Source organism: Leucopleurus acutus, assembly GCF_964270905.1.
Source record: "Leucopleurus acutus genome assembly, chromosome: 14".
In the NCBI taxonomy this organism is placed as follows: Eukaryota; Metazoa; Chordata; class Mammalia; order Artiodactyla; family Delphinidae; genus Leucopleurus; species Leucopleurus acutus.
The window spans coordinates 80,764,754-80,789,217 of NC_139156.1; the positions used below are offsets into that span (position 1 = coordinate 80,764,754).

Genomic DNA, 24,464 nt, shown 5'->3' on the forward strand with positions numbered 1-24,464 from the left:
ATCTAGCTGACTAGTTAGTATCAGGGAAACTATCTGGATGACATAAGTGGCTTTATAAAGACTTCTTTTAAGAATAAGGAAGTCAAGTGCATAGAAAAGATCGAGTAGCAAACGTAATGGAAACACAAGCAGCAAAAATGTCTTGGGGGGCTTCCCTGGTGGCGCAGTGGTTGAGAGTCCGCCTGCCAATGCAGGGGACACGGGTTCGTGCCCCGGTCCGGGAAGATCCCACATGCCGCGGAGCGGCTGGGCCCGTGAGCCATGGCCGCTGAGCCTGCGCGTCCGGAGCCTGTGCTCCGCAACGGGAGAGGCCACAACAGGGAGAGGCCACAACAGTGAGAGGCCCGCGTACCGCAAAAACAAAAAACAAAACAAAAAAAAAAGTGTTGGGAAGTGAGGATCTGGATATAGATCCCTGGGGCCTTCACTTTTCTCTAAAACTTTACTCAGGGAAGCTCCCATGGATCGAGATCACTTGTGATTCATAGGATAAAATATGCATCCATTCTATAGCCTGGGCACATCTGAACCTGAGGACATACTTCAACTCCTTAGATGAATAATTGATATCCTCTATCATCCTTCTTAACATGTAAAGAATAGTAGTAAAAGTATGGCTCTAAGTATATTGAGTATATTTTGCAATTTTTAAAAAAATCACAGGCTTGTTAGCAGCTCTTTGCAGGAAACCACCCCTCAGCAGGAAGCCCCTTTTCTTGTCACTTTAGCAAAGCTATATGGTAACTAACTTTTAAACACGGCACCCCCATGCTCTACTCATCTCCTGCCCAAGCACAGCTTTCAAATCTTTAAATCACACGTTACTTTGCCTAACTTGTCGGTTCTTTCTGCAGGTCAAAGTGGAAATGAAGAATAAGTAATGAACAGATGGCCGGATCTCTTCCCTAGCTTCCCCTTCAGTAATCTTGCGAACAAACTGTGTCGCCAAACTGTGTGAACAAGATAACATCTAGGGAAAATCACAAGACGTCAACAAGCCTGCACACACGCCTGCACGCAGTGGGGTATGGCGACGACTCTGACCCCCTATTCTCAATGATCCACTGAGATGACCTCCCTGTTTCCCTTTAAAAGCTTTCATGGCTGAGCAGAATCTTGGGAGGTAGTTTTGGGGGGACACCGAGTCCACCACCTCCCCAGATTGCCGACATTCCGATTAAAGGCACTTTTCCTTTCTGTGAGTATTAATTTCGTAAGCGGTGAGCAACAGGACCTGATTCTTTCGATAACAGGCGTTTAGACTACATTTTGCAAACTTCCGCTTTGCGTGTGCAATTTTCTGAAGACCAGAATTCACAGAGAAAATGGTATCCAAAATTATAGCCAACAGTAAGTTGGCTGGAGTTAATTGAAGCACAGAAATTTAAACAAAGAAAAGCCCTCAACCCTTAGCTTTAGCTGCTTCTTCTATAAACAATTTGCCATTAACATGGATAAAACTTTTAAGTGAAGCAATTTGTGCTTCACCAACCTCTGTCATCTCCTCGGGGAAAACTAGTAAGTAGTAAAATGATGGTGAGGTACGGCACAAAGGCTCATATCCAAAGCCCCAATTATTTTTACTATGGCCTCGCCATTACTTAAAAAGCCAGGGCTTCCCTGGTGGCGCAGTGGTTGAGAGTCTGCCTGCCGATGCAGGGGACGCGGGTTCGTGCCCCGGTCCGGGAAGATCCCACATGCCGCAGAGTGGCTGGGCCCATGAGCCATGGCCACTGAGCCTGCGCGTCCGGAGCCTGTGCTCCGCAATGGGAGAGGCCACAGCAGTGAGAGGCCTGCGTACAGAAAAAAAAAAAAAAGAGCCAAAACCTATGGTTTTCTTTAGGCACACACTTCTTCAGAACTTTCACCGCACTAAAGCAGTATCTAAATCTGTGAGTTGACTTTGCAAAAAAGAGAAGAAAAGTGGCCTTCCTTTAAGAAGGGAAAAATGAGACCTGCCTCTATTTACAAACATCTAGATGTCCAAGACAAGTGGGACTATGTTTTAGAGCGACCCTGCTATTCAGGATTTCAGTGGAACCATGACAATGACAACAGCAGAGCCAGAGCTGTAATTTCCAGTTCTGATTTCCAGAGGTCCTCAACGGTCACCATCCTCCATAAACAACCTGACCCATCCAGGCACCAACGTCTCCATAGAGACGAGTCCCCTCCCCCCCAGTGACCACCTTTTTAAAAGAGATGTTTACGGTGTTATAACACAAACAGCGAAGCACGTGATACACTTTTCCACCCACAGACCCTTTTACACACATATACCCTGCCACCCAGATTCCCACATGGAGTATTTGCACCACACCAGAAAGAAGGCTCCCGAACGCCCCTTCCCAGCCCATAAACCCTAAGTGTAACCACTCTTCCAAACTTCATCGCCACAGAGTAGTCGTGCCAGCTTTTGAACTGTATATAGATGGAATCATACAGTACGTGTTGGGATAATCCTCTGTTGCAAAGCTTACCAACTTCAAAGGTACTCAGAGAACCACATAAAAGTACGAGGGTTCTATGAGTGGGCTGTTCAACGGTCCTTGTCCCAGACCTCTGGCTTCCACAGCTGGCCGGGTGGGAAATTATAACACCTCTTTGCAGCAAGAAGAAAAACAAAATCAAAAAGCCAATCATACCTCACTTTCCCGCCAGAAATCAAAGGAAACTCTTGCTGCCCTGGCAGAGGGGGATGGAGACCAAGGACAGCTGGGTCCTTCCCCCTCTGACACCTGATCAGCTGCTCCCAGGGACGACTGCGTACAGGAGAAACTGGCAGTGGTAGAATAAAGCACTTTCTGGGGTGCAGAAGCTTCCCTTATCAATTGCTCTTAAAGGGGCGACTCCCCAGAGCTGGTCCTCTCAACAACCTCTCAGATTTTCTCCACTTCTATTTCCTCTCTCACCCCCAAGAAGAGCTCCCCACCAGATTTAATCTGTCGGCACCATCTCTGCAGAGCTGCTCATCACAAAGGCTGCAAGGAATTTATTCAAAGCCCTAAAAACTGTCTTACGGAAACAATGCAGTGAAAGCCACGTTAAGTCTCCTGGTCACCTATTCTGCTCCCTAAGAAGTGTGACCCCAGGACTGGGTACTCCTGTGGCCCAAAAGGAAATCCTCATTTTCTTTAAGAGCTGCGTTAGAAACTGGAACTGCATTTTCTCTTATCTGCCAAGCTTTGAAATGCAAACGCTGAATCTACCATGGTTGAGTGTTCAACATAATTAATCAAAGATTTGGTCCAGGACTGGTTCTCACCTCAAGGCTCAGCTAGGGAAAGATTTGCTTTTCCACTCGTACGGCTGTAGGGCAGCCTTCAGCTCCTTGTGGCTGTAAGGCTGAGAGCTTCCGTTTTGCCAGCCAGAGGCCATCCTCAAGTATTAAAGGTCACCTGCAGTTCTTTGTCACACAGGCCTCCCAATATGGCCAATCCTTTCATCAAGGCTGGAGAGAGAAGATCTAAAGCAAGTTTGCTGGCAAAATGGAATCTCACGTAACACAACACGATCACAGAAGGGATGTCCCATCACCTGTCACATTCTGTTGGTTAGAACCAAGTCACAGGTCCCACCCACACTCAGAAGGAGGGAATTACTCAAGGGTTGAACATCAGAAGCGGGCATCAATGCGGAACATCTTCAAGTTTGTCTGCCATGACACTACAACCCTGGGATTCCCCTCCTGGATATATATCCAAAAGAAATGGGTGCCAGTATTCTTCTAACACAACTACAAAGATGTCCGCAGCAGCTCTATAAGGTACCTGTCACCTCTCCTCCCTCAGCTTAGCACCTTCACACAGGCTTCTTCTCATAAAAACTGTTTGAAATTCAAACCCCACTCTTGCCTCCCACTCAATACTCTTCCTGCAACCTCGCAAGCAGACTTGATTCTGAAACCAATCAATCTCTCCCACCCCCAGCTCAAGGAGCCTTGGCCTTAATACACTTTAGCATTTCTGCTTTCTCTGTTCCACTGAGGATTCCAAAAGAGTCTCCCTTTCTCTTATTCTTAAGGAGAAGATCTTCCCTTTTTTAACAAGGGAACCCCCCCCCATAACTTATAATAATGCCTTTAATTCTCATGCATTCACCTTGAGGCAGAATATGATCCCTGAGTGGTTGAAACCCAACAGAACCCTGGGGGGCTCCTGGGCACAAAAGCCTTTCTGTGTCCCCCATTTCTTGATTACAGGAAATAGGCTTCATTCCGCCTCTACGACCTTCTCTGAGTTCCAAGAAGCAGGTTCAAACAGTTGCTAATCAGGGAAGAGAGGGGATGCAGAGACAAGGGCGGAAGAGTCAAGAAACAAGAGCGCAGGACTTCTCTGGTGGTGCAGTGATTAAGAATCAGCCTGCCAATGCAGGGGACATGGGTTCAATCCCTGGTCCGGGAAGATCCCACATGCCGCAAAGCAACTAAGCCCGTGAGCCACAACTACTGAGCCCGCGTGCCTAGAGCCCGTGCTCTGCAACAAGATAAGCCACCCCAAGGAGAAGCCCGAGCACCTCAACGAAGAGTAGCCCCCGCTCACCACAACTAAAGAAAGCCCGCACACAGCAGTGCAGCCAAAACAATTTAAAAATTAAATTAAAGGTTATAAAAAACACACTTTATATTGAGGTACGATTAACATACAAAAAGCCATACATATTTCACGTATGCAAATGGATGAGTTTGGGGATAGGTATACATTGATGAAAACGATCTATGCCACAAACACATCCCGCTGAAGAGCATGTTTGGGGGACAGTGATGTGGCCAGAGGTGGGGGATGGGGACCAAGGCAGATGCCCCTGAGGGTCTTGGTCGGTTCGGGCTGCTATCACAGGTGCCACAGACTGAGCGGCAGAAATTCATTTCCCACAGTTCTGGAGGCTGGAAGTTTGACATGAGGATGCCAGCACAGTTGGGTTCTGGTGAAAGCCCTCTTCCGGGCTGTAGATGGCCATCTTCTCATTGTGTCCTCACATGGTAGAAAGAGAGTGACCTAGCTCTCTGCACTCTTCTTAGAAGGGCACTAACCCTATTCATGAAGGCACCACCTCATGACCTAATCACCTCCCAAAGGCCCACCTCCTTATTCCATCACACTGGGGGTTAGGACTTCAACATGCACATTTTCCGGGGACAAAAACACTCAGACCATAACACTTGGGTTCAGTCCTACCTGGAAGACCGCACCAGCACTGAAATGCTGGAGGGAACCAGTGACAGCGCTGCCTGGGAAGTGTAGAACCTCCACCTTCCCTGAGACAACATGTCAGAGTGCACACAATTCTCCCTGCTTTTGGATAAATTCTGATATAATAATGTTACAAGTCCCTGTGCCCAATGCACAGCAAGGCTAAAAAAACCGAAACGTCAGAGTTTGGAGCAGAGAAAGGTCTGTTGCAGGGCCGAGCAAGGATAACGGGTGGCTCACGCCCCAAAAGCCCCAAACTCCCCAAAGGGTTTCAGCAAAGCATTTTTAAAGGCCAGGTGAAGGAACGGGGGGTTGCAGGGTATGTGATGAGCTTGTGCACAATTCTCTGATTGGCCGATGGTGAGGTAACAGGGTGGTGTCACAGGGGTCTTTAGGTGCCAGTAGGTCTGGGGGCTCCTGATCATTGAGTAGTGAATTTCTTCCATTTGGTGGTGGTCTTAGCATCTGTAGAACTACTCAGGAAATATGCATGAGGTAGTATTATTTGGGTGCTTCAGAGAGGAGCTACAGCAGAGGATATGGGGGAAGGGTCTGTCCTGGGGAGGCCCCTTAAGGTAGGGTCTCGGTTACAATAACTCTAACCCTTTAAGGCCTGGGCTATGCTATGCCATTGGCTGAAACAACGACATTTTTATTTCAAAAATGTTCACATTTACCGAAAGGCTGAGAAAACAGTCCAATGAACACACATATATCTAATATTCAGATTCACCAAAAATTACAATTTCACCACATTCTGTTCATCTGTCATTCAGTCTAACTATCGATCTAGAATTGATTTTGTTGAACTACTTAAAGTACATGACAAACATAACAACACTCTATCCCTAAATACTTCAGTATCTCTTAGGAATAAGGACATTCTCCTATGTGACCACGCTAATATTATTAAGCCCAAGAAAAATAACAATATTCCATAAAATAATTTAATAAACTGTAGACATTCAAATTTCCTCCAATTGCCTCCAAAATGTCTTTCATACCTATGGGTGATATTGTGATTTATAGTAAAAAATATGTATTTGGTTTTCATCCCCATTTCTGGCACTGAGCTCCTAAACCCCTTGGAATTTCCTAAGTGATAAAAACAGGAAACATGTCTTTTGTTATTCACAGCAAGCCTCTTTCAACCACACCTGAGTTTATGTTAATGAAGTGACTTTTGGAAAGTCCGTAAGGATGGGGGCTGGTTGCCAAGGGAACCAATTCACTAGAGGGTTCTTACTTTCTGTCCCACCTACCCCCATCTCCAGGAGAGGAGAGGGACTGGAGGGTGAATCAACCACCACTGGCCAATGATTTAATCAGTCACACCTAGGTAATGGGGCTTCCAAAATAACCCAAGAGGAGGGAGTTTGGAAAGTTCCAGACTGATGGACATAGCATGTGGAGATGCTGGGAGGGTGGTCACCCAGAGCGGGCATGGAAGCTCTGTGCCCCTTCCCACATCCCTTGCTCTACGCATCTTTCCACTGGGCTGTTCTTAAGTTACATCCTTTCATGATAAACAGATGATCTAGTAAGTAAATTGTTTTCCTGAGTTCTGTGAGCCACTTTAGCAACTTAAATGAACCCAAGGAGGGGACTGTAGGAATCTCTACTAGTGATTGGCATCTGAAGTGAGGGGCAGTCTTGTGGGACAGAGCCCTTAGCCTGTGGGATCTGATGCCATCTCCAGATAGACAGTGTCAGAAATGAGTTAAATTGTAGCACACCCAGCTGGTGTCACAGAATTGTCTGGTATGGGAAAAACTACCACACATTTGGTGACCAGAAATATCAGAAGTGAGGTACTATTCAGAGAGTAAAATGTAAAGGAAAACAATAGTGTGTTTTCTCTTTATTCTGTTTCCCCCAAAGCAACACAGACACCTCTACACAGAAAATGAGGCAGTCTCAGTACGCTGCTGAGGCCTTGGGACCAGAGACGGAAGCCACTAGAAGGTAACTATTATCTTGTCACCTCCTGGCCTTTCATCAAGGGCAAGGTGGCCAAGGGACCCCAGCTGACTAAGCCACCTCCCTCCCCTACAGAAGCCACAGCAACAGAAAACAGTAGAGAAATCCAGGTCCCTAGGTACTGATTCGAGGGACTTTTGGTCACTTGCTGACCATTAGGAAGCATCAGTTCCAAAGACGCACAGCCTCCTCTCCACGCTCAGACTTCCATGTGCGCAGTTCAAAGAGAAGGTGGGGGCCTAGGAAGGAGGCGAGCAAGACAGGAAAGGAGGAGGGAGCTAGACACTGTCCTCCAACAACTCAACCTCATCCTATATTTTAGCGCAAACTCATCCCTGAGTCTTAGACTCATCCACACATGGGGAAGTGGTTCCAGGATCACCTAGCACCAGCCAGAATGGCCATCATCAAAAAGTCTACAGATAATGAGTGCTGGAGAGGGTGTGGAGAAAAAGGAACCCTCATACACCGTTGGTGGGAATGTAAGTTGGTGTAGCCGCTATGGAGAACAGCATGGAGGTTCCTTAAGAAACTGAAAACAGAGCTACCATATGATCCAGCCATCCCACTCCTGGGCATATATCTGGAGAAAGCCATAATTCGAAAAGATACATGCACCCCAACATTCACTGCAGACCATTCACAATAGCCAGGACATGGAAGCAACCTAAATTTAGTTCATCGACAGATGAATGGATAAAGAAGATGTGGTATATTTATACAACGGAATACTACTCAGCCATAAAAAGGAATGAAATCATGCCATTTGCAGCAAAGTGGATGGACCTAGAGATTATCATACTGAGTGAAGTAAGCCAGATAGAGAAAGACAAATATCATATGATGTCACTTATATGTGGAATCTAAAAAAAAATGATGCAGATGAACTTGTATACAGAATAGAGACAGACCCACAGACATAGAGGACAAACTTACGATTGGATCAGGGGACAGATTAGGAATTTGGAATTGACATAAACACACTACTATGTATAAAACAGATAGCCAACAAGGACCTACTGTATAGCACATAGAACTATACTCAATGTTTTGTAATAGCCTATAAGGGAAAAGAATCTGAAAACAAAACAAAACAAAAATTATATATACATATATTATATATATGATTGAATCACTTTGCTGGACACCTGAAACTACAACATTGTAAATCAACTATATTTCAATAAAATACATATATACATATATCTATATTCAAAGTAACAGGCACGTAAATCAGGACGTTTTGATTTTTTTTTTTTTTTTTTTTTTTTTTTGCTGTACGCGGGCCTCTCACTGCTGTGGCCTCTCCTGTTGCGGAGCACAGGCTCCGGATGCACAGGCTCAGCGGCCATGGCCCACGGGCCCAGCCGCTCCGCAGCATGTGGGATCCTCCCAGACCGGGGCACGAACCCGCGTCCCCTGCATCGGCAGGCAGACTCCCAACCACTGCGCCACCAGGGAAGCCCCGTTTTGATTTTTATTAACAGAGAAAAGTAGAGATGCCTCTTAGAAATATCACTCCCTTCACATCTAGAAGAACTGGACAGTGTTATGATTCTTAAGCTGAACAACCAAGAGAACAGCTTTAAAGGAGTATTTCTACGGACGTGGGGATCTTCTCTTAAAGGAACTGGAGCAACAGCATATAAGCAGAACAGGCAGCAACACGGGATAGAACATGCAGAGCTGGAAGCAAATCCCCACTCCCTTGAAATCCAGTCTACTGCTATTTCTGTGAGGACCCTAGTGAGAGGAAGAAAAACGTCTCAGGTCTCAGGCTAGCTTTGTTCAGAGCTGGAAAGAAACGGAATGCCTGCAGCAGAAAACATTAGGGAAGAAACAACGTGTGGGCTTAGTAGCTTAATCTCATCAACTCAGTCCAAAATCTTTGTTGTTGCATGATTACAGGAAAAAGAAAAAATGTCTCATGCCTGGGCTAAAACGAAAGAACAAATTAGAACTCTCACTACAACAGCAGAACTCAAGTTTCCAAAGGAAGAGAAAAACAACTTCCCTGAGGCTCAGACCCTATCCTGACGCCAACTAGCTGTTCACGGTGCCCGTCATAAAATATTACGCAATAATATGTATATAGTAGAGTTTAGTGTAAGGCTGGTCAACGTGCACCCAAAATACCCCAAGATGTTTAGCTGGGGAGGCACCAAAAGAAACATGTCATCCACCTGTGAGATGGCCCCAAAACAAGGAAAGTATGGGACTTCATGGAGGAGGAGATGTCTGTCTTGTCTCCCTGCTCTGTGATTTTCTAGGAAATACGCCATATATGTAGTGTACGTTTATCTTAGCAGTGAAAATATTTACTGCCTATTAGAAGCAGTGAACTATCTGAATGAACGAGCGAGCGAGTGAGTGATTGGAGGGATGGATGGGTGGATGAATGGATCAACGAATATGCACTCACAGCAGGTTCCATTGTTTGATCTGTTTCCAAACCACTGGCCAATGAACCCTTCCACAGTAGTGTTTGAAACTTCATACAGTGTTTTCTGAAGCCCCTGCCTGGCCTGCAGGCTCCTCAAGAGGGAGAACTGTGGCAGTGGGGTCTGGTCTGAAGGTGTTCCCCTCTCCACCTTCCAGCCACCACACTGAAACTCTTCCATGCATTCTGAGAGATACACAAGACACATGCAGGTTACAGACAGAACAAACACAAAGACGCATGCGCCGCTACTAGTTTTCCTAGTGTTTTTAGAATAAATTCGAATCACGTAAATTTCACTGACATGGAACTGAAAACACACCGACAGCATAAAATCAGACACACCTACCAAAAAGGTTCACGTTAAAGATTTAATAAAACCAAATGCTGAGGGCTTCCCTGGTGGCGCAGTGGCTGAGAGTCCGCCTGCCGATGCAGGGGACGCGGGTTCGTGCCCCGGTCCGGGAAGATCCCACATGCCGCGGAGCAGCTGGGCCCGTGAGCCATGGCCGCTGAGCCTGCGCGTCCGGAGCCTGTGCTCCGCAACGGGAGAGGCCACAACAGTGAGAGGCCCGCGTACCGCAAAAAAAAAAAAAAAAAAAAAAAAAAAAAAAACCAAATGCTGACTTCAAAGGAAAGAGTTTGGATAAACCCTTGAGATCTGCTGCTCTGGGTTATGGCATTTAAATGGTCTCCAAACGATTTCATTCTTTCTCTTAAAAAAATGGTATAGAGGTGGGAAGTTCAAGTCCTTCCTCGTTATCGAATGCCGGCATAACGCACTTGTCGATAGAGTGTTTCTTAAACTCTCACACGTGCACGGCGTGAGACGGACACTGCATAGACAAAACCGAACTGTTTCATGCCTACGATCGTAATTATATACTTTCTTTACGGACAGGACATCTTCATATACATTCACTGAAAATGAGCAAACAATTTCTAAAAAGAAAATGAAGGAAGGAAAGATGGTATTCATTAAGTAGCATCTTCTGGCCCTTCTGAATAAAACTGAGGATATATGCAAGCTTTTACAACACTACATGGTACAAACTCGATGATGAAAAAGGATAAAAATAACTCTCCTAAGAAATTCTTATCTAGTCAAGTACTATGGGTGACGTGCAGCAGACTGACAAGCAGCAAACGTGAACGTCACAGCAAACACGTATCACAACTGGAAAACGGTTCTGAGAGGTTACACTGAGTATCTCTCTGTCGCAGGGCTCCGTAACAGCCTTGAGCCTTCGGGGCTGCAAATCACCTGAGAGAAGCAATTTATTTCCTACCATCTCGAAGGCTGTCATAAATTAAGGCTACCTCCAGCCGCATAAGAGAAAAATGTGCCCACGTCCCAGGCAATTGTTCAAGGGCTTGTCACCATCATTAACCAAAAGAACTGACCAGATTCCTAATTGCCCCAGTCCCTTTCTAGGCTTTGCAATAAGATAAGAAAACAAAACTGGTCTATTGCTCTACTGATCAATGCATATCCACCAAAGAATTGAACCAAAAGACATCATGTATTTAAAAAAAATCGACTTCAATTCCCTGACACAGGGTAAGGAAATACTCAATGCACCTGGGGTGCTGGGTGTCCACCTCTTTTTGCAGCTCTCCAGTGACGGAGGCTCCAGGACCTTCTTTATCTCAGCAGTCAGGAAGGGATTTCTCATTTCCAATGAAAAATTCTTTGTTTATGTACATCCTTGTTCTGTCCTACGTGGGCCTGAGCAGAAGTGGCTCAGAAATCTTCCTCAGCTAGGAGTCTGCAGTTGCACGGGACAAAACTTAGCTTCCGCTCACTTCACAGGAAGGGACTGTTCCCTTGCAACAGTGGTGTCTCCTGGAGCTCGGAGGAGGCACTACAGCAAGATCTTGACGTTGGAGGGAAACGGTACCCAGCGTGGAGTGCAGGAAAACGTCAAGGCCCTCTCTGGGTTGCTTACACACCTGCTCTATTCTTCCCTCTACGTGGACCAGCTTTCTCTGCCTCTCCCTCCACACGAAAGCCAGGCTAGCTCCCTCATAGCTTCTCCTCCACTTAAAAGACCACACCAACTAGACCACAATCTCCTGGTTTTAATCTCAAATTCCAGGAGGGAGATATTGATCAAGTGACTGTGGGTCAAGGGTCCACCCCAATCTAATCTACAGTGTCCAGGAGGAAGGTGATGGATGCTAAGGGCACACCCTGAAGACACGGTGCAGGGCAGTTAAGGGGGTTTCAGTGAGCTGGGAAGGCGTCCACTCCAATTGTTCTCATAAAGACATGCTGTTTGCCTGATTCACCTCTCTCTCCCCCAATATTTAAACCTTGCCTACAGAACACGTTTTTAAATCCCACTGATCCATTTTCTCTTCTTCCCTGTTCATTTCTTCCAAATTGCTTTTTTTTTTGTTTTTTTTTTTGCGGTACGCGGGCCTCTCACTGTCGTGGCCTCTCCCGTTGCGGAGCACAGGCTCCGGACGCGCAGGCTCAGCGGCCATGGCTCACGGGCCCAGCCGCTCCGCGGCATGTGGGATCTTCCCGGACCGGGGCACGAACCCGCGTCCCCTGCATCGGCAGGCGGACTCTCAACCGCTGCGCCACCAGGGAAGCCCCCAAACTGCTTTTAAAGTGAGGTTATCAGAATGAGGCAAAACACTCTGGCGTGAGACTGACTAATTAAGCTCTAGCAGGGAGATTGCTTGTCAGTGTTTTTAGGTGACCAAGCAGTGGGCGTCCCACTTCTTGACTGAGAAAGGCAATCAGAAGTGTTCTATGCAGGATAATTCTGGAAGACCCCCACAGAAATGGAGATGCTTAGGAACTGTTTCTGTTGCGTGTAAATGGCCTTCCGTTAGTACATTAAACAAATGTTTATCGATTTAGGTGCCAGGGACACTCTGTGATCTGGGGATAGAATCATCACAGTTCTACGTTCCAAGAACCACACTGAGGGGCTGGCGACATGGGAAAGAGCCCTGCCCTCGCAGAGCTTTCCACCTGTAGGTTTCAGCCACACGATTAAACTAGCCATGACAATATGTATGGGAAGTGACAGCACCATGGGAGCCCAAACAAGGACACCTCACCGGATCCAACGCGGTCAGGGAGGCTCCCTGGGAGAAGTGACGCTCAGACTGGGCCTTGGATGAGTAAGGTGGCATTTCTGCCTTAATGGCCCTCCTGATGACACACGTCAAATGACCAGAGCATAATGTCAGTTTCCATTTACAGTCCAACTTCATCTTGTACATTTCTATGACGCTATGTTCCAGTCAAGCTGGATGACCTTCCAGTAACAGCTCGTGTACATTGCTGTGCTTATACTGTGCCTTTGCCTGAAACGCAAACCTCCCCTCCACCCACTTCCTGTGGTTTATTACTCCTCCAGCTTCTGACCTGAAACTCACCACTCCAGAGCCCTATTATTTCACTTTCCTCTCCCTCCAGTCTGTAAGATTTGAAGGCAAGAACCCGTTTCCCAATACAAATAATTTGTAAACTGTCTTGTAGTAATTCATGCACAGTATAAAATGGTATTTTAGACTTTTCTCATTTTTGCATAGAATTAGAAAATATGTCAGACTGAAGTTTATTATTAATTTCTTCTGTGTTTTCCTGCAGATTCAGAAGATTCAATCCTATTAAAAAGTAGGCTAAGAAATTTTTAAGAATCTTCTTGTCTTTCTATTCTTGCTTTTCTTTTTTAGAATGTCTTATAAATACTGAAATTTATGAATAACAGATTACTCCACATTTCCTACTTAATAAAGAAAAAAAAAGAAGTCTTGTCTCCCATCACTTATCTGTATATTCTGGTACATGCTCAAAAAGTTTGCGAAGTGAATAAATGAAAATAAAGGCGCATTTATGGATGCCAGGCAAAGGGCTAGATGCTAGATATTCATTATTTCATTTCATCCTCATGATCATCCTGAAAAGCAGTTATATTCGCCCCCATTTTGTAGATGAGAAAACAGAGGCTCACAGAGGTGAGTAACTTGCCAGCAGAGACATTGCTGGGATGTGAAGAGAGCTCCCCGTGTGGATTCTATTCCCTCTGCTTCTCCCGACAACACAGAAAAAACTGCAGTGGTCCCCTCCTTCATGAGAGGCTATGATTCAGTCAGCATCCTTATCAATGCTCAGTGAAACACTTAACAGAGTTCAATGGCTCATACACATGTGGATTCATTGTTTTAATGCAACTCACCTGATTTTTTCCAGCTGCTTAAGAAAAGGAGAAACACTCAACACTGGAGTGTTTTATTTCAGACTAGGCACTTTGTAGACACTCAGGATAGACTTGTGAAGAACAGTGAGAAATCTCTTTGCCCAAGCCTCTTCCAAAGCCAGGAAGACTAGGCTTTTCCTGGAGGTGAGAATCTGGACCATTTGCAAAGGGCTTATAACTCCCCGTCAATGATCTGAGTGTACTGGGGAGAAATGTGCTCCCTTCAAAAAGAAGAGTTCTGCATTGTAATCTTCTCAAATCTCAGAAAGCTATTTACTAAATTGTTAGCACGGATTCATATTCATGAATAAAACTGATGCTCTGAGACATCAGAAAATGTTATGCTCTATGCCCTCCCCACCCTACCCCCGCCCCCTCCAACTTTTTTCCTTTTAAAATCTTTTCAATCTATAATGCCATTTGCAGCAACATGGATGGACCTAGAGATTATCATACTAAGTGGAGTAAGTCAGACAGAAAGGGACAAATATCATATGATATCACTTACATGTGGAAGCTAAAATATGACACAAATGAACTTATCTATGAAACAGAAACAGATTCACAGACATAGAGAACAGACTTGTGGTTGCCAAGGAGGAGAGGGGGTGGAAGAGGGATGGATTGGGAGTTTGGGATTAGAAGATGCAAACTATTATATATAGGATGGATAAACAAAAAGGTCTTACTATATTCAATATCCTATAATAAACCGTAACAGAAACTATATTCAATATCCTATAATAAACTATATTCAATATCAGGGAACTATATTCAATATCCTGTAATAAACCATAATGCAAAAGATTATGAAAAAGAATTCCATTCTAGAATAAACTTTTACAACCAAATTATACAGCTCTTCCAAGTGGGTCATTTTTGAATTGCTGACCTGACCTTTACTATCTTGGGAGGATCAAACAGAAGTTGCTCACCATGAATTCAATTGTACTACGAGCCACTGTTCCAGTTATCACTGGAAGCCACATAAGCAACATCTACTCATGGTCTGGTCTGAAAGGGCACACAGAAGTAGAAAGATTGTCCTTCTCCATAAACCTCCCCCCCTCACCTCACAAACCCTTCCTAACACTGGAAACCTGGAGGATCCTGAAACATGCGATTTCCTTGTCACTAGGTGAGCTATTCAATGCCCTCCCGTTTTCTCCGCTTGAACTATGAAACCTCCCCCCAAATAAACTGGGTTTTGCTCAGTAATCCTCAGGCTCTTAACCTTGATTCAAGTCGCCAACGGCAGGCCCGGTGGGATAGGCTGGAGATGGGGTGGTCATTTGGGATTAGCCTACCGTCTACTCTAAAAGTGACTTACAAACTAAACCCATCAGCATTTAAAAAAAAAAAAAATCATTTGTATTTGCACATACCAGCACCATGAAGTACTAATCAGCCCACTCAGGAGTCAAGTGTATAGCTCCAAAAGCTATTCCTAGGAAGTTTCTTTACTAGAGAAGTTTGTGAGCTCACTGTTTGAAAACGTCCTTTAGGGAAACCTTTTGCTAAGTAACGCATCCCTGCTAACTGTGAACAATGTGTGTGGATTTCTGTCTCTCGACAAGGGCACACCTCAGCCATGGGCATCATAAATGTTCTCAAAAACTTTGCTAAATGAATAAATGAAAATAAAGGAGCATATATAGATGTCCTTTCATCCTGCATAAGAACCTGTGTCTGGGATCTCCAAGACCCACTACTTCAAGCATCCCTTCCTCTCCACAGCCATCTCCTCCCCAACTGCGATCTATCCCAGAGGAATAAGAAAGGAAGGGGGAGGCAGAAGAGATTCCAGCCAGTCATTTCTCTTCTGCTGTGGCACAGGTGGGAGGGGAAAGGAAATCACTAGAAAAGCTTTCCAAACTCTTCTGAGTTCTGAAGCACCTTCTCCAGGGTATCAACTTACAGTGAGTGGGTGTGGAATCATGTTCACTGCACAAGCAACCGGGCTCTTTCAGAAAGCTGTTTATTCTAGCCTGGCCCCTCCTGGAAACCCAATCAGTGGTTCAGGAAGAAGGAAGAGAAGAGAAGGCCCAGAATTCAAAGGCAGGCCTGCTCAGTTAGCACTACTGCTCCACGGAAGACAGTTCATTTGCAGCAGAAATTTGGGGTGAGGCTAAATGAAGGCTTCTCATCACTCCTACGGGACATCTGGCATTGTTTGTAAACACTTTTGGTTGTCACAACTTGGGGGGGGTGTGAACTAGAGGCCAGGGGTGCTGCTAAACACCCTCCCACGTTCAGGATCCCCTCTCCCCATAATAAAGGATTTAAGTCGGGAAGAGAAAGGCGAATACCGTATGCTAACACATATATATGGAATTTAAGAAAAAAAAATGTCAGGAAGAACCTAGGGGTAAGACAGGAATAAAGACCCAGACCTACTAGAGAATGGACTTGAGGACATGGGGAGGGGGAAGGGTGAGCTGTGACAAAGCGAGAGAGAGGCATGGACATATATACACTACCAAACGTAAGGTAGAGAGCTAGGGGGAAGCAGCCGCATAGCACAGGGAGATCAGCTCGGTGCTTTGTGACCGCCTGGAAGGGTGGGATAGGGAGGGTGGGAGGGAGGGAGACGCAAGAGGGAAGAGATATGGGGACATATGTATATGTATAGCTGATTCACTTTGTTATAAAGCAGAAACTAACACACCATTGTAAAGCAATTATACCCCAATAAAGATGTAAAAAAAAAAGTGTCAGTAACGCTGAAGGTGAGAGACCCTGGGCTAACTCAAAGCTCGCCATGGAGAATTCTGGCCTATTGCGGTTGCCAAGGAGGAAGGGGGGGGGGGTCATACATAAGATGGATAAACAACAAGGTCCTACTGTATAGCACAGCGAACTCTATTCGATATCCCGTAATAAACCATAATGGAAAAGAATATGAAAAAGAATATATGTATAACTGAATCACTTTACTATACACCAGAAACTAACACAACATTGTAAATCAACTATACTTCCATTTAAAAAAACACACACACAAAAACATCATAAGGGTTTGCTGTAGGCACGCCAGATTATTTAATATTAGAAAATCAGTCAACGTAATTCATTATATTTAAATAAACTAGACAATTCAAAAAAAAAAAAAAGGATTCTGGTGTAGTCTATGGTTCAGAAAGCCAAGGATGACACTTACCATGGAAGAATAAGGAAAGGGCAAAGCAATTCCAACCTAACGTAAGTCTGCATAAAGGATTAAGTAATAGGGAATTCCCTGGTGGTCCTGTGGTTAGGACTCCACGCTTTCACTGCCGAGGGCCCGGGTTCAATCCCTGGTCGGGAAACTAATATCCTGCAAGCCGTGCAGAGCGGCCAAAAAAGAGAATTAAATAATACAGATCCCTGTGAAGGTACCTTCAAAGGTTCTCTCTTCCAGAGGTCGATGTTTCAGGCCACATCCACTCACTCGTTCAACAAATATTAACTGAGCAACTGGCCAGGACAGGGAAGCAACCTAAGCGCCCCTCAACAGAGGAGTGGGCAAAGAAGACGTGGCGCGCACTGGAGTGCCACTCGGCCATAAAGGGGACGAAGCTTCGCTATTTGCAGAGACGTGGATAGACCTAGAGACTCTCATACAGAGCGCGGTAGGTCAGAAAGAGAAAAACAAATATCCTATATTAATGCATATATGTGGAACCTAGAAAAATGGTACAGATGAACCTATCTGCAAAGCAGAAACAGAGACACAGACGTAGGAAAGAAACATATGGACACCAAGGGGGCAGGGGCAGGCAGGATGGACTGACGTATGTACACTACTATGTATAAGTAGATGGCTGATGAGGGCCAACTTACAGCACAGCGGGGGGGAAAAAAAGAAGGTACAATCTGTTTGCAGGACATTTATTAGTTAACTTTAAGAATGAATTCCAATATACATTAGGTGCAGACAAATACTGTTTGATTCCACTTATACGAGGTACCTAGAACGGTCAAATTCATAGACTCGGAAGGTACACTGGTAGATGCCAGGGGCCGGCGGTGGAGGTGGGGAGGGGAAATAGGGAGTTAGTGTTTAATGGGAACAGAGTTTCAGTTCAGGAAGGTGAAAAATTTGGGAGATGAATGATGGTGAGAGTTGCACAACAATGTGAATGTACTTAGTGCCACTGAACCGTACAGTTAAATATGGTTGAAGTAATATGTTTTATGTTATGTGATTTTTACCACAATAAAAAAAAATTTTCAATCTATTTTTTAAAAAACCCCATATTAACTGAGCAACTACCGTGGACCATGTGCCTCCTGGGCTCTGGGTACACTCGCAGCTGGGAAGCCAAGGAATCTGCAGGAAAACTGCCCAGGGCTTTGGTCCAAAAACAGGCAATGTGGAATCGGAGGACTGTGGCTACTGAGAAGAGGAATTCAACCCTCCCACCTGCTTGTTTGTACCAACAGCTTAATTCTCAGTTGAATGTTACATACAAACCGACCCTCTCAGACCCAGGGGTCTTCAGGATTTTTTAAAACAATTCCTCACAAGAAGTCACTTGTCGAGAATAAAATCTGTTCAACTCACTGATTGGGCTGAGAATCCCAAACAAAGATCATTTCTGCACTCTTTGCAATTACCTCATTTATCTTCACCACCCCAAACAAAGTCTAAAACTTAAGAGGATAACAGTGAGTATTTGGTCATTCAAATAATTTCTGCTGCTACAAAGGCAGCTAACTTACACTCTCAACTAATCCAGACACTCTCACTGTCAACTCCCTCAGTGGGGACACAGAGAAGCCACTTTGAAAGATGACTCAAAGGTGACACAACGATGTCAAGGATGAAGCTTGGAACATCCCATAACTTACTCTGGAGACTCTGAGAAGAATATTTATTTCATAATCATCATCTCTCCCAGTTAGCTGAGTGTGATTAGTAACCGACAAACAAAATAACTCACTGATACCAACAGATAGATAAGCCTCTTTATTATTTTTTTCTACTTGGGTAGAAATAGCAAACAGCCAAAGTACTACCTTAAAACATCTTTGGCTACATTAATAAAACATAAGCTTCTCTAAATTTAAATTTAAAGTCCAATTCATTCATCAAAATGTCAGGTGTCACCTAAAGCATCTTAGTAAAAAGGAAATCTCTTGGAATAAAGAAGAATCTTCACAGGAATAGAGGGGGGAGTGAGATGATTTTCTTCTGATTACAAGGACCACTGTACCCTTATCGACTGCCCTTTATTCCTTCAATGAAGCCTCAGAGAGAGGGTATTTAAGAATACCACTGGTGGTACAAGGGACTCATTTTCCAGGCCTTCCCCCTGCCTTAATTATAAAGTGTGTTTGTAGCAAACACAGTCAATCGCTGCTGAAAGCTCCCCGCCAACCCTGCAGAGTCACAAGCCTTGGTGAAAATTTCTATAAAGCTCATGGGGCCAGTTGCAAATATTTAGAATTACAATGATAAACCTTATGATTCCAGGGGCTAAATAGACGACTCTATGAAGGCTGTAATTTGTACAACTGTCTTTAGACAATTCTAATTTCTTACTAAGAAAGCTAAGAAGAGAAGTAAGAAACAGACCATTTCTAAACGAAATTTAGAAAGTGTAAATAGAAACTGAGCGTCCTACCCCTATCTATAAGAGAAATGGTTTCCAGTGGGTTTTCATTCTTTTATCCCATACCTGACCTTTCTCAGCTGAAAAGAAAACATGGTCCCTTGTCTCCCTTCCGGGATCCAACGCCAATTTATCAGCTACAATTTTAGCAGCAGAAGCAGATTAGAGGAGAGGCAGATAACCTTTTAAAGGCTGATACAGAGTTAAAGGCAATCACCACCGTCCTTTAAAAACAAGTAAGGGCATGAAACAAAACACTAAAATCTAATGTTTCTTCCTGCAAATAAAAGTAACCAGCTGACTGCTAGCATACCACTGACCTTCGGCTTGGAATCCAGGGTTTTATGAAAAAACTAAAGGGAGACGTATTTTTAGAACTCAATATGACTAATTTACAAAAGCCTGATTTTTTGTTCCTAAGGACCAATAAAATATGTTCCGATTTCAAGCCATGAAGGGTGAAACCATATCTCAAAATCATTAAGCTGTTAGTCTTGATTACATATGGAACGAAGCAATACTCAATTCTTTGACTGACTGGGTGATAAACGGCTCTCTTTCTGCTTGTCAAACGACAGTGGTGAGGCCACCGAATTGTGGCTTACAGTTATAGGTTCTGGAATTTGTTATAGCCAACTTCTCCCTTCCAAAATGAGAGAAAGAAATGTCCACCACATTAGTCCTGGTCACACAGGTAATATCTGTATAACTGATCACAGCATTGCCAGAGCCATCCGCTGGGGCCCACTGGCAAAGAAAAGTCTCAGCTGTTCCACCTGGCACCGACCGTTTATCTCTCAGGGACCAAATGCCAATAGCTAGAATGATCCATATAGAACCTCCACACTGAGGACAGCTAAAGACCTGGGGCAAAGGGAGTGAATGACATCTAAAATGAAGGCCCCGAGAATTGTCCTCCATCATCGGGGCCTAGGGGACCCAGGGAAGAGTTAAAATCCAGGCGTGCTAAGTCTGTCGTCTCTAACCAAGCCAGCTGAGCCCCGACCCGGGGCGACTGACACGTTCGTATCCACAGAGAAGTCACACAGTGCAGGATACACCGAGTTCCCAATCTGTCTCCTTATTGTGACATCTCAAGCGCAAGGGGATAAAGACAGAGAGGTGTCTGTGGGAAGGAGAGGGGATTTAAGAAAATGGATCAGATATTCCCAAAGGTCCCGGAGAACCGTCTCCGGGCCTCTTCCTAAAACGTGCAAGCCCGGGTCGGTGTCTGCGGTCAGGACAGCGACGGGGAGCGGGGCGGCTGGTCGCGGGGCTGCGCCCGCTTGCCGAGGCCGCCGTGCCAGCCGCAGGGGGAGATGCGCCGGCGGACCGGGGAAATGAGGCGAGGGGGTCTTACTTTTGTAGCTCGCCGCCCAGGGCTGGTAGCCGTAGTAGCCGGTGATGCGCAGGATCCGCTCCTCGATGGACGTGAGCCCCACGGGCCCGCTGGTGAGGTCCTCCACCGAGCGCGACCATTTCAGATCCTCCTTAATCGCCTCGTCCACCACCAAATACTTGAGCTGCCGGAGCTGGGGGCTGATGTCGGACAGTCTCCTGGGGCTGACGTCCGGTGACCTCCTCATACCACTGAGGCCGCGGGCAGGTGGGCGGGAAGGGAGAGAAGGACGGTGAGATCGGAGGGCGAGCAGGGGCGCAGCCTGGTCCCGTCAGGGTCAGGTGCGGCCGCAGGGCCGGCGCTTCCCCGCTCCCACCGCACCCCAGCTCCCTCCGCACCCTGGGCGTCGGGTCCCGTCTCCGGAGCCCGGCGCCGGGAGCTTCGGGGCAGAGCAGGTTGGGACGAGTGGAAAGGGAGAGGATGCCCTAAACTTCCCGAGCAGCTCCACCGCGCGCGCCGCCCCCCCCCCGAGCCCCAGACCGCCCGGCGTCCCGGCTGCCGAGAGCCCCCGGCCGCCCGCTCGCGCACCCGCACGCGGGGCGCTACTCACATGGCGATGCTTTTGCCCCCGGGTGCGCCGCCGGGAAACTCTCGGATCCCCATAGGCAATGGCAGAATGGGACCGGGAGCTCCCAGACTGGAGGCGGAGGGGCTGCGGGCCTTAGCTGCCCGCGGCCGCGGCCCCTGGGAAGGTGGGCGCGAGGCCGGGCGAGGGTCCCCGCGCCGCCCGTGCGCGCCCGCGCGGCGGTCCCCGAGCGCCCCCGCGGTGTGCGGCGGGAGGCCGGCGCGGCGGCTCAGCCCGGCTCCAGCCGGTCCGCGGCGCTCGCTGCAGCCTGCGGGCCGCAGGTCAGTGGGCGCCACGCCCCTCGCCTGCGCCGCCGCCGCCGCCGCCGCCGCCCCGGCACACGGCAGGCGCGGGAGCCGCCGAATCCGGTAGAACGCCGGCCGCGGAGTGCGCTCTCGAGGCACCTGGGCGGGCGGGACTTGCCCGGCCCCCGAGCGCGGGAGCCAGGCGGGGGCGCTGCTGCCCCCTTCCCGCCGCCAGCGTGCGGCACGCGGCACCCGCGCTCCGCCCCGCGACCCTGGGGCTGTGGGCGCGCTCCTCCTCCCCTCTCTTAGGACCTATCAGATCATTCTGTTCCTGGTTCAGTAGTTCAGTTCAGTTTCTCTCTCTCTCTCTCCTCCTCTGTCTCCACATTCTAAAATAATGAGCAAAACCACCTGGAAAGACAGAAACCTGGTTCCAAACCTGGTTCCGAAACCATGCTCAGAATGCCAAATACATAAACGGCATTTCATAGTCAAACCTGCGACGCAACGTGACTTGATTTATTGCGCTGTGGGCGTACTTCGGTCACACCTGGCCCTCAGAGAGCTTACATTCTCGTTGCTGACCTGGTCACTACATCAGTTCTCTCTTAGATTTCCATTTTATTTGGCCTCTAATTTTTTTTTCTGTCTGCAAGTCATTCTTTCTAGAACACTTAATCATTTTTCATAATGCTATTTTTCTGTTATACAAAATACATATAGGTTCATTGGGGAGAATTTAGAAAATACAGAAATATATAAAGAAGAAAATACCCATTTTCCAGCCAAAAATGACTACTTTGAATTAAGTAGTCCACAAAGTAGTCCTTCCACTCTTTTTTTTTTCTCTTTTTTTTCAATGTAAAATACCTTTTTCACGAAATCAGGATCAAACTGTACACACTATTTTGGGTACTTGTTTATATTAAAATTATATTGTGTCTAAGCAAACTAGGAATAGAGGGGACTTCCTCATATTAATAAAAAGACATCTACAAAAACCTACATTCATACTGAATGGAAAGAAACTAGAAACTTCCTTACTTAGGTCAGAAGCAAGGCAAGGATGTCTCTCTCACCACTCCTTTTCAATATTCTACTGCAAGTCCTAGCTAATGCAATTAGATAAGAAAAGGAAATTTAAAAGTTTATCTACTGGGGAGAAAGAAATAAAACTATCTTTGTTCACAGATGACATGATCGTCTAAGTAGAAAACCTCGAAGAATCGGCCCAAACTTGACCTGGAACAGATATGAATCATAGCAAGGTTGCAGTATACAACGTAAATGTACAAAAGTCAGTCAACTTTCCATACATCAGCAATAAGCCATTGTCATTTGAAACAGAAAATGTAATACCACCTACATTAGCACACAAAAATGAAGTATTCAGGTATGAATAGAACATAATAGATACGAGATCTGTATGAGGAAAACTACAAAGCTTTGAGGAAAGAAATTGGAGATGAACTAGATAAATGGAGAGATAGTTCAGGTTCATTGGTAGGAAGACTCAATATTTTTAGGATGTAGTTTTTTCCAACTTAATGTATAGGTTCATTGTAATCCCAATCAAAACCTCAGCAAGCTATTTTGTGGCTATCAAGTAAGTGATTCTGAAGTTTATATGAAGAGGCAAAAGACCCGGAATAGGCAACACGATATTGAAGGAGAAGAACAAAGTTGGAGGACCGACACTACTAGACTTCAAGACTTACTATAAAGTTACAGTAAACAATACAGTGTGGTATTGGGGAAAGAATAAACAAATAGGTAAATGGAACAGAATAGACAGCCCAGAAATAGTCATACAAATATAGTCATGTGATCTTTGACAAATGAGCAAAGTCAATTCAATGGAGAAAGGATAGTATTTTCAATAAATGGTGCTGGAACAACTGGACATCCATTTGCAAAAAAATGATCATAGGCCTAAATATAAAACACAAAACCAGAAAACTCTGGAATATAACATAGGAGAAAATCTAGATAACTTTGGATTTGGTGATGTCTTTTTAGATATAAGACCAAAAGTATGTTCCATGGTAGAAAAAATCGGTAAGTTGGACTTCATTAAAAGTAAAAACTTCTGCCAAGATGATGAGATGATAAGCCACAGCCTGACAGAAAATATGAGTGAAAGACATATCTGATAAAGGGCTAATATACGAAGTAAGAACTCTTGAACTCAACTATAAGAAAATGAACAATCCAATTAAAAAACTGGCAAGATAACACAGATATATCACCAAAGATGATATAAGGACCATCAAAAAGCATGTGAAATGATATTCAACATCATATGTCTTTAGGGGGTTACAAATTAAAACAATGAGTGAGATACCACTACACACCTACTAGAATGGATACAGTCACAAAACACTGACAACATCAAATGCTGGAGGATGTGGAGCCACAGGAACTCTCATTCATGGCCAGTGGAAATGCAAAACGGTACAGTCACTTTGGAAGACAGAGCTGCAGTTTCTTACACAACCAGATATATTTTTACCACATAATCCACCAATTGCATAACTTGGTACTTATCTACATTGAGTTGAAAACTTAAGTCCACACAAAAACCTGCACACAAATATTTATAGAAGCTTTATTCATAATTGCCAAAATATGGAAGCAGCCAATATGTTCTTCAATAGGTGAATGGATAAAGGATGGTGCATCCGTATAATGATATATTATTCAGTGACAAAAACTAATGAACTATCAAGTCATGAAAAGACATGAGGGGATCTTAAATGTATGCTGCGAAGTGAAAGGAGCCAATCTTAAAGGCTATATAGTATATGATTCCACTTATATGGC

The 24,464-nt window shown here is 45.4% G+C and overlaps 1 protein-coding gene across 1 annotated transcript in view; it reads right to left on the minus strand.

Moving 5' to 3' along the window:
- The window catches only part of SLC35F3 (solute carrier family 35 member F3), a gene marked incomplete at its 5' end in the record, with an annotated part of 288,352 nt that extends 266,918 nt beyond the window's left edge, over nt 1-21,434 (minus strand). Inside the window, 2 exons of the mRNA XM_082854972.1 lie at nt 20,793-21,022; nt 21,382-21,434. Of these exons, the coding sequence (XP_082711098.1) occupies nt 20,793-21,022; nt 21,382-21,434 (283 nt within the window). The remainder of the gene's footprint in view (nt 1-20,792; nt 21,023-21,381) is intronic.
- Nucleotides 21,435-24,464: the final 3,030 nt, after the last annotated feature.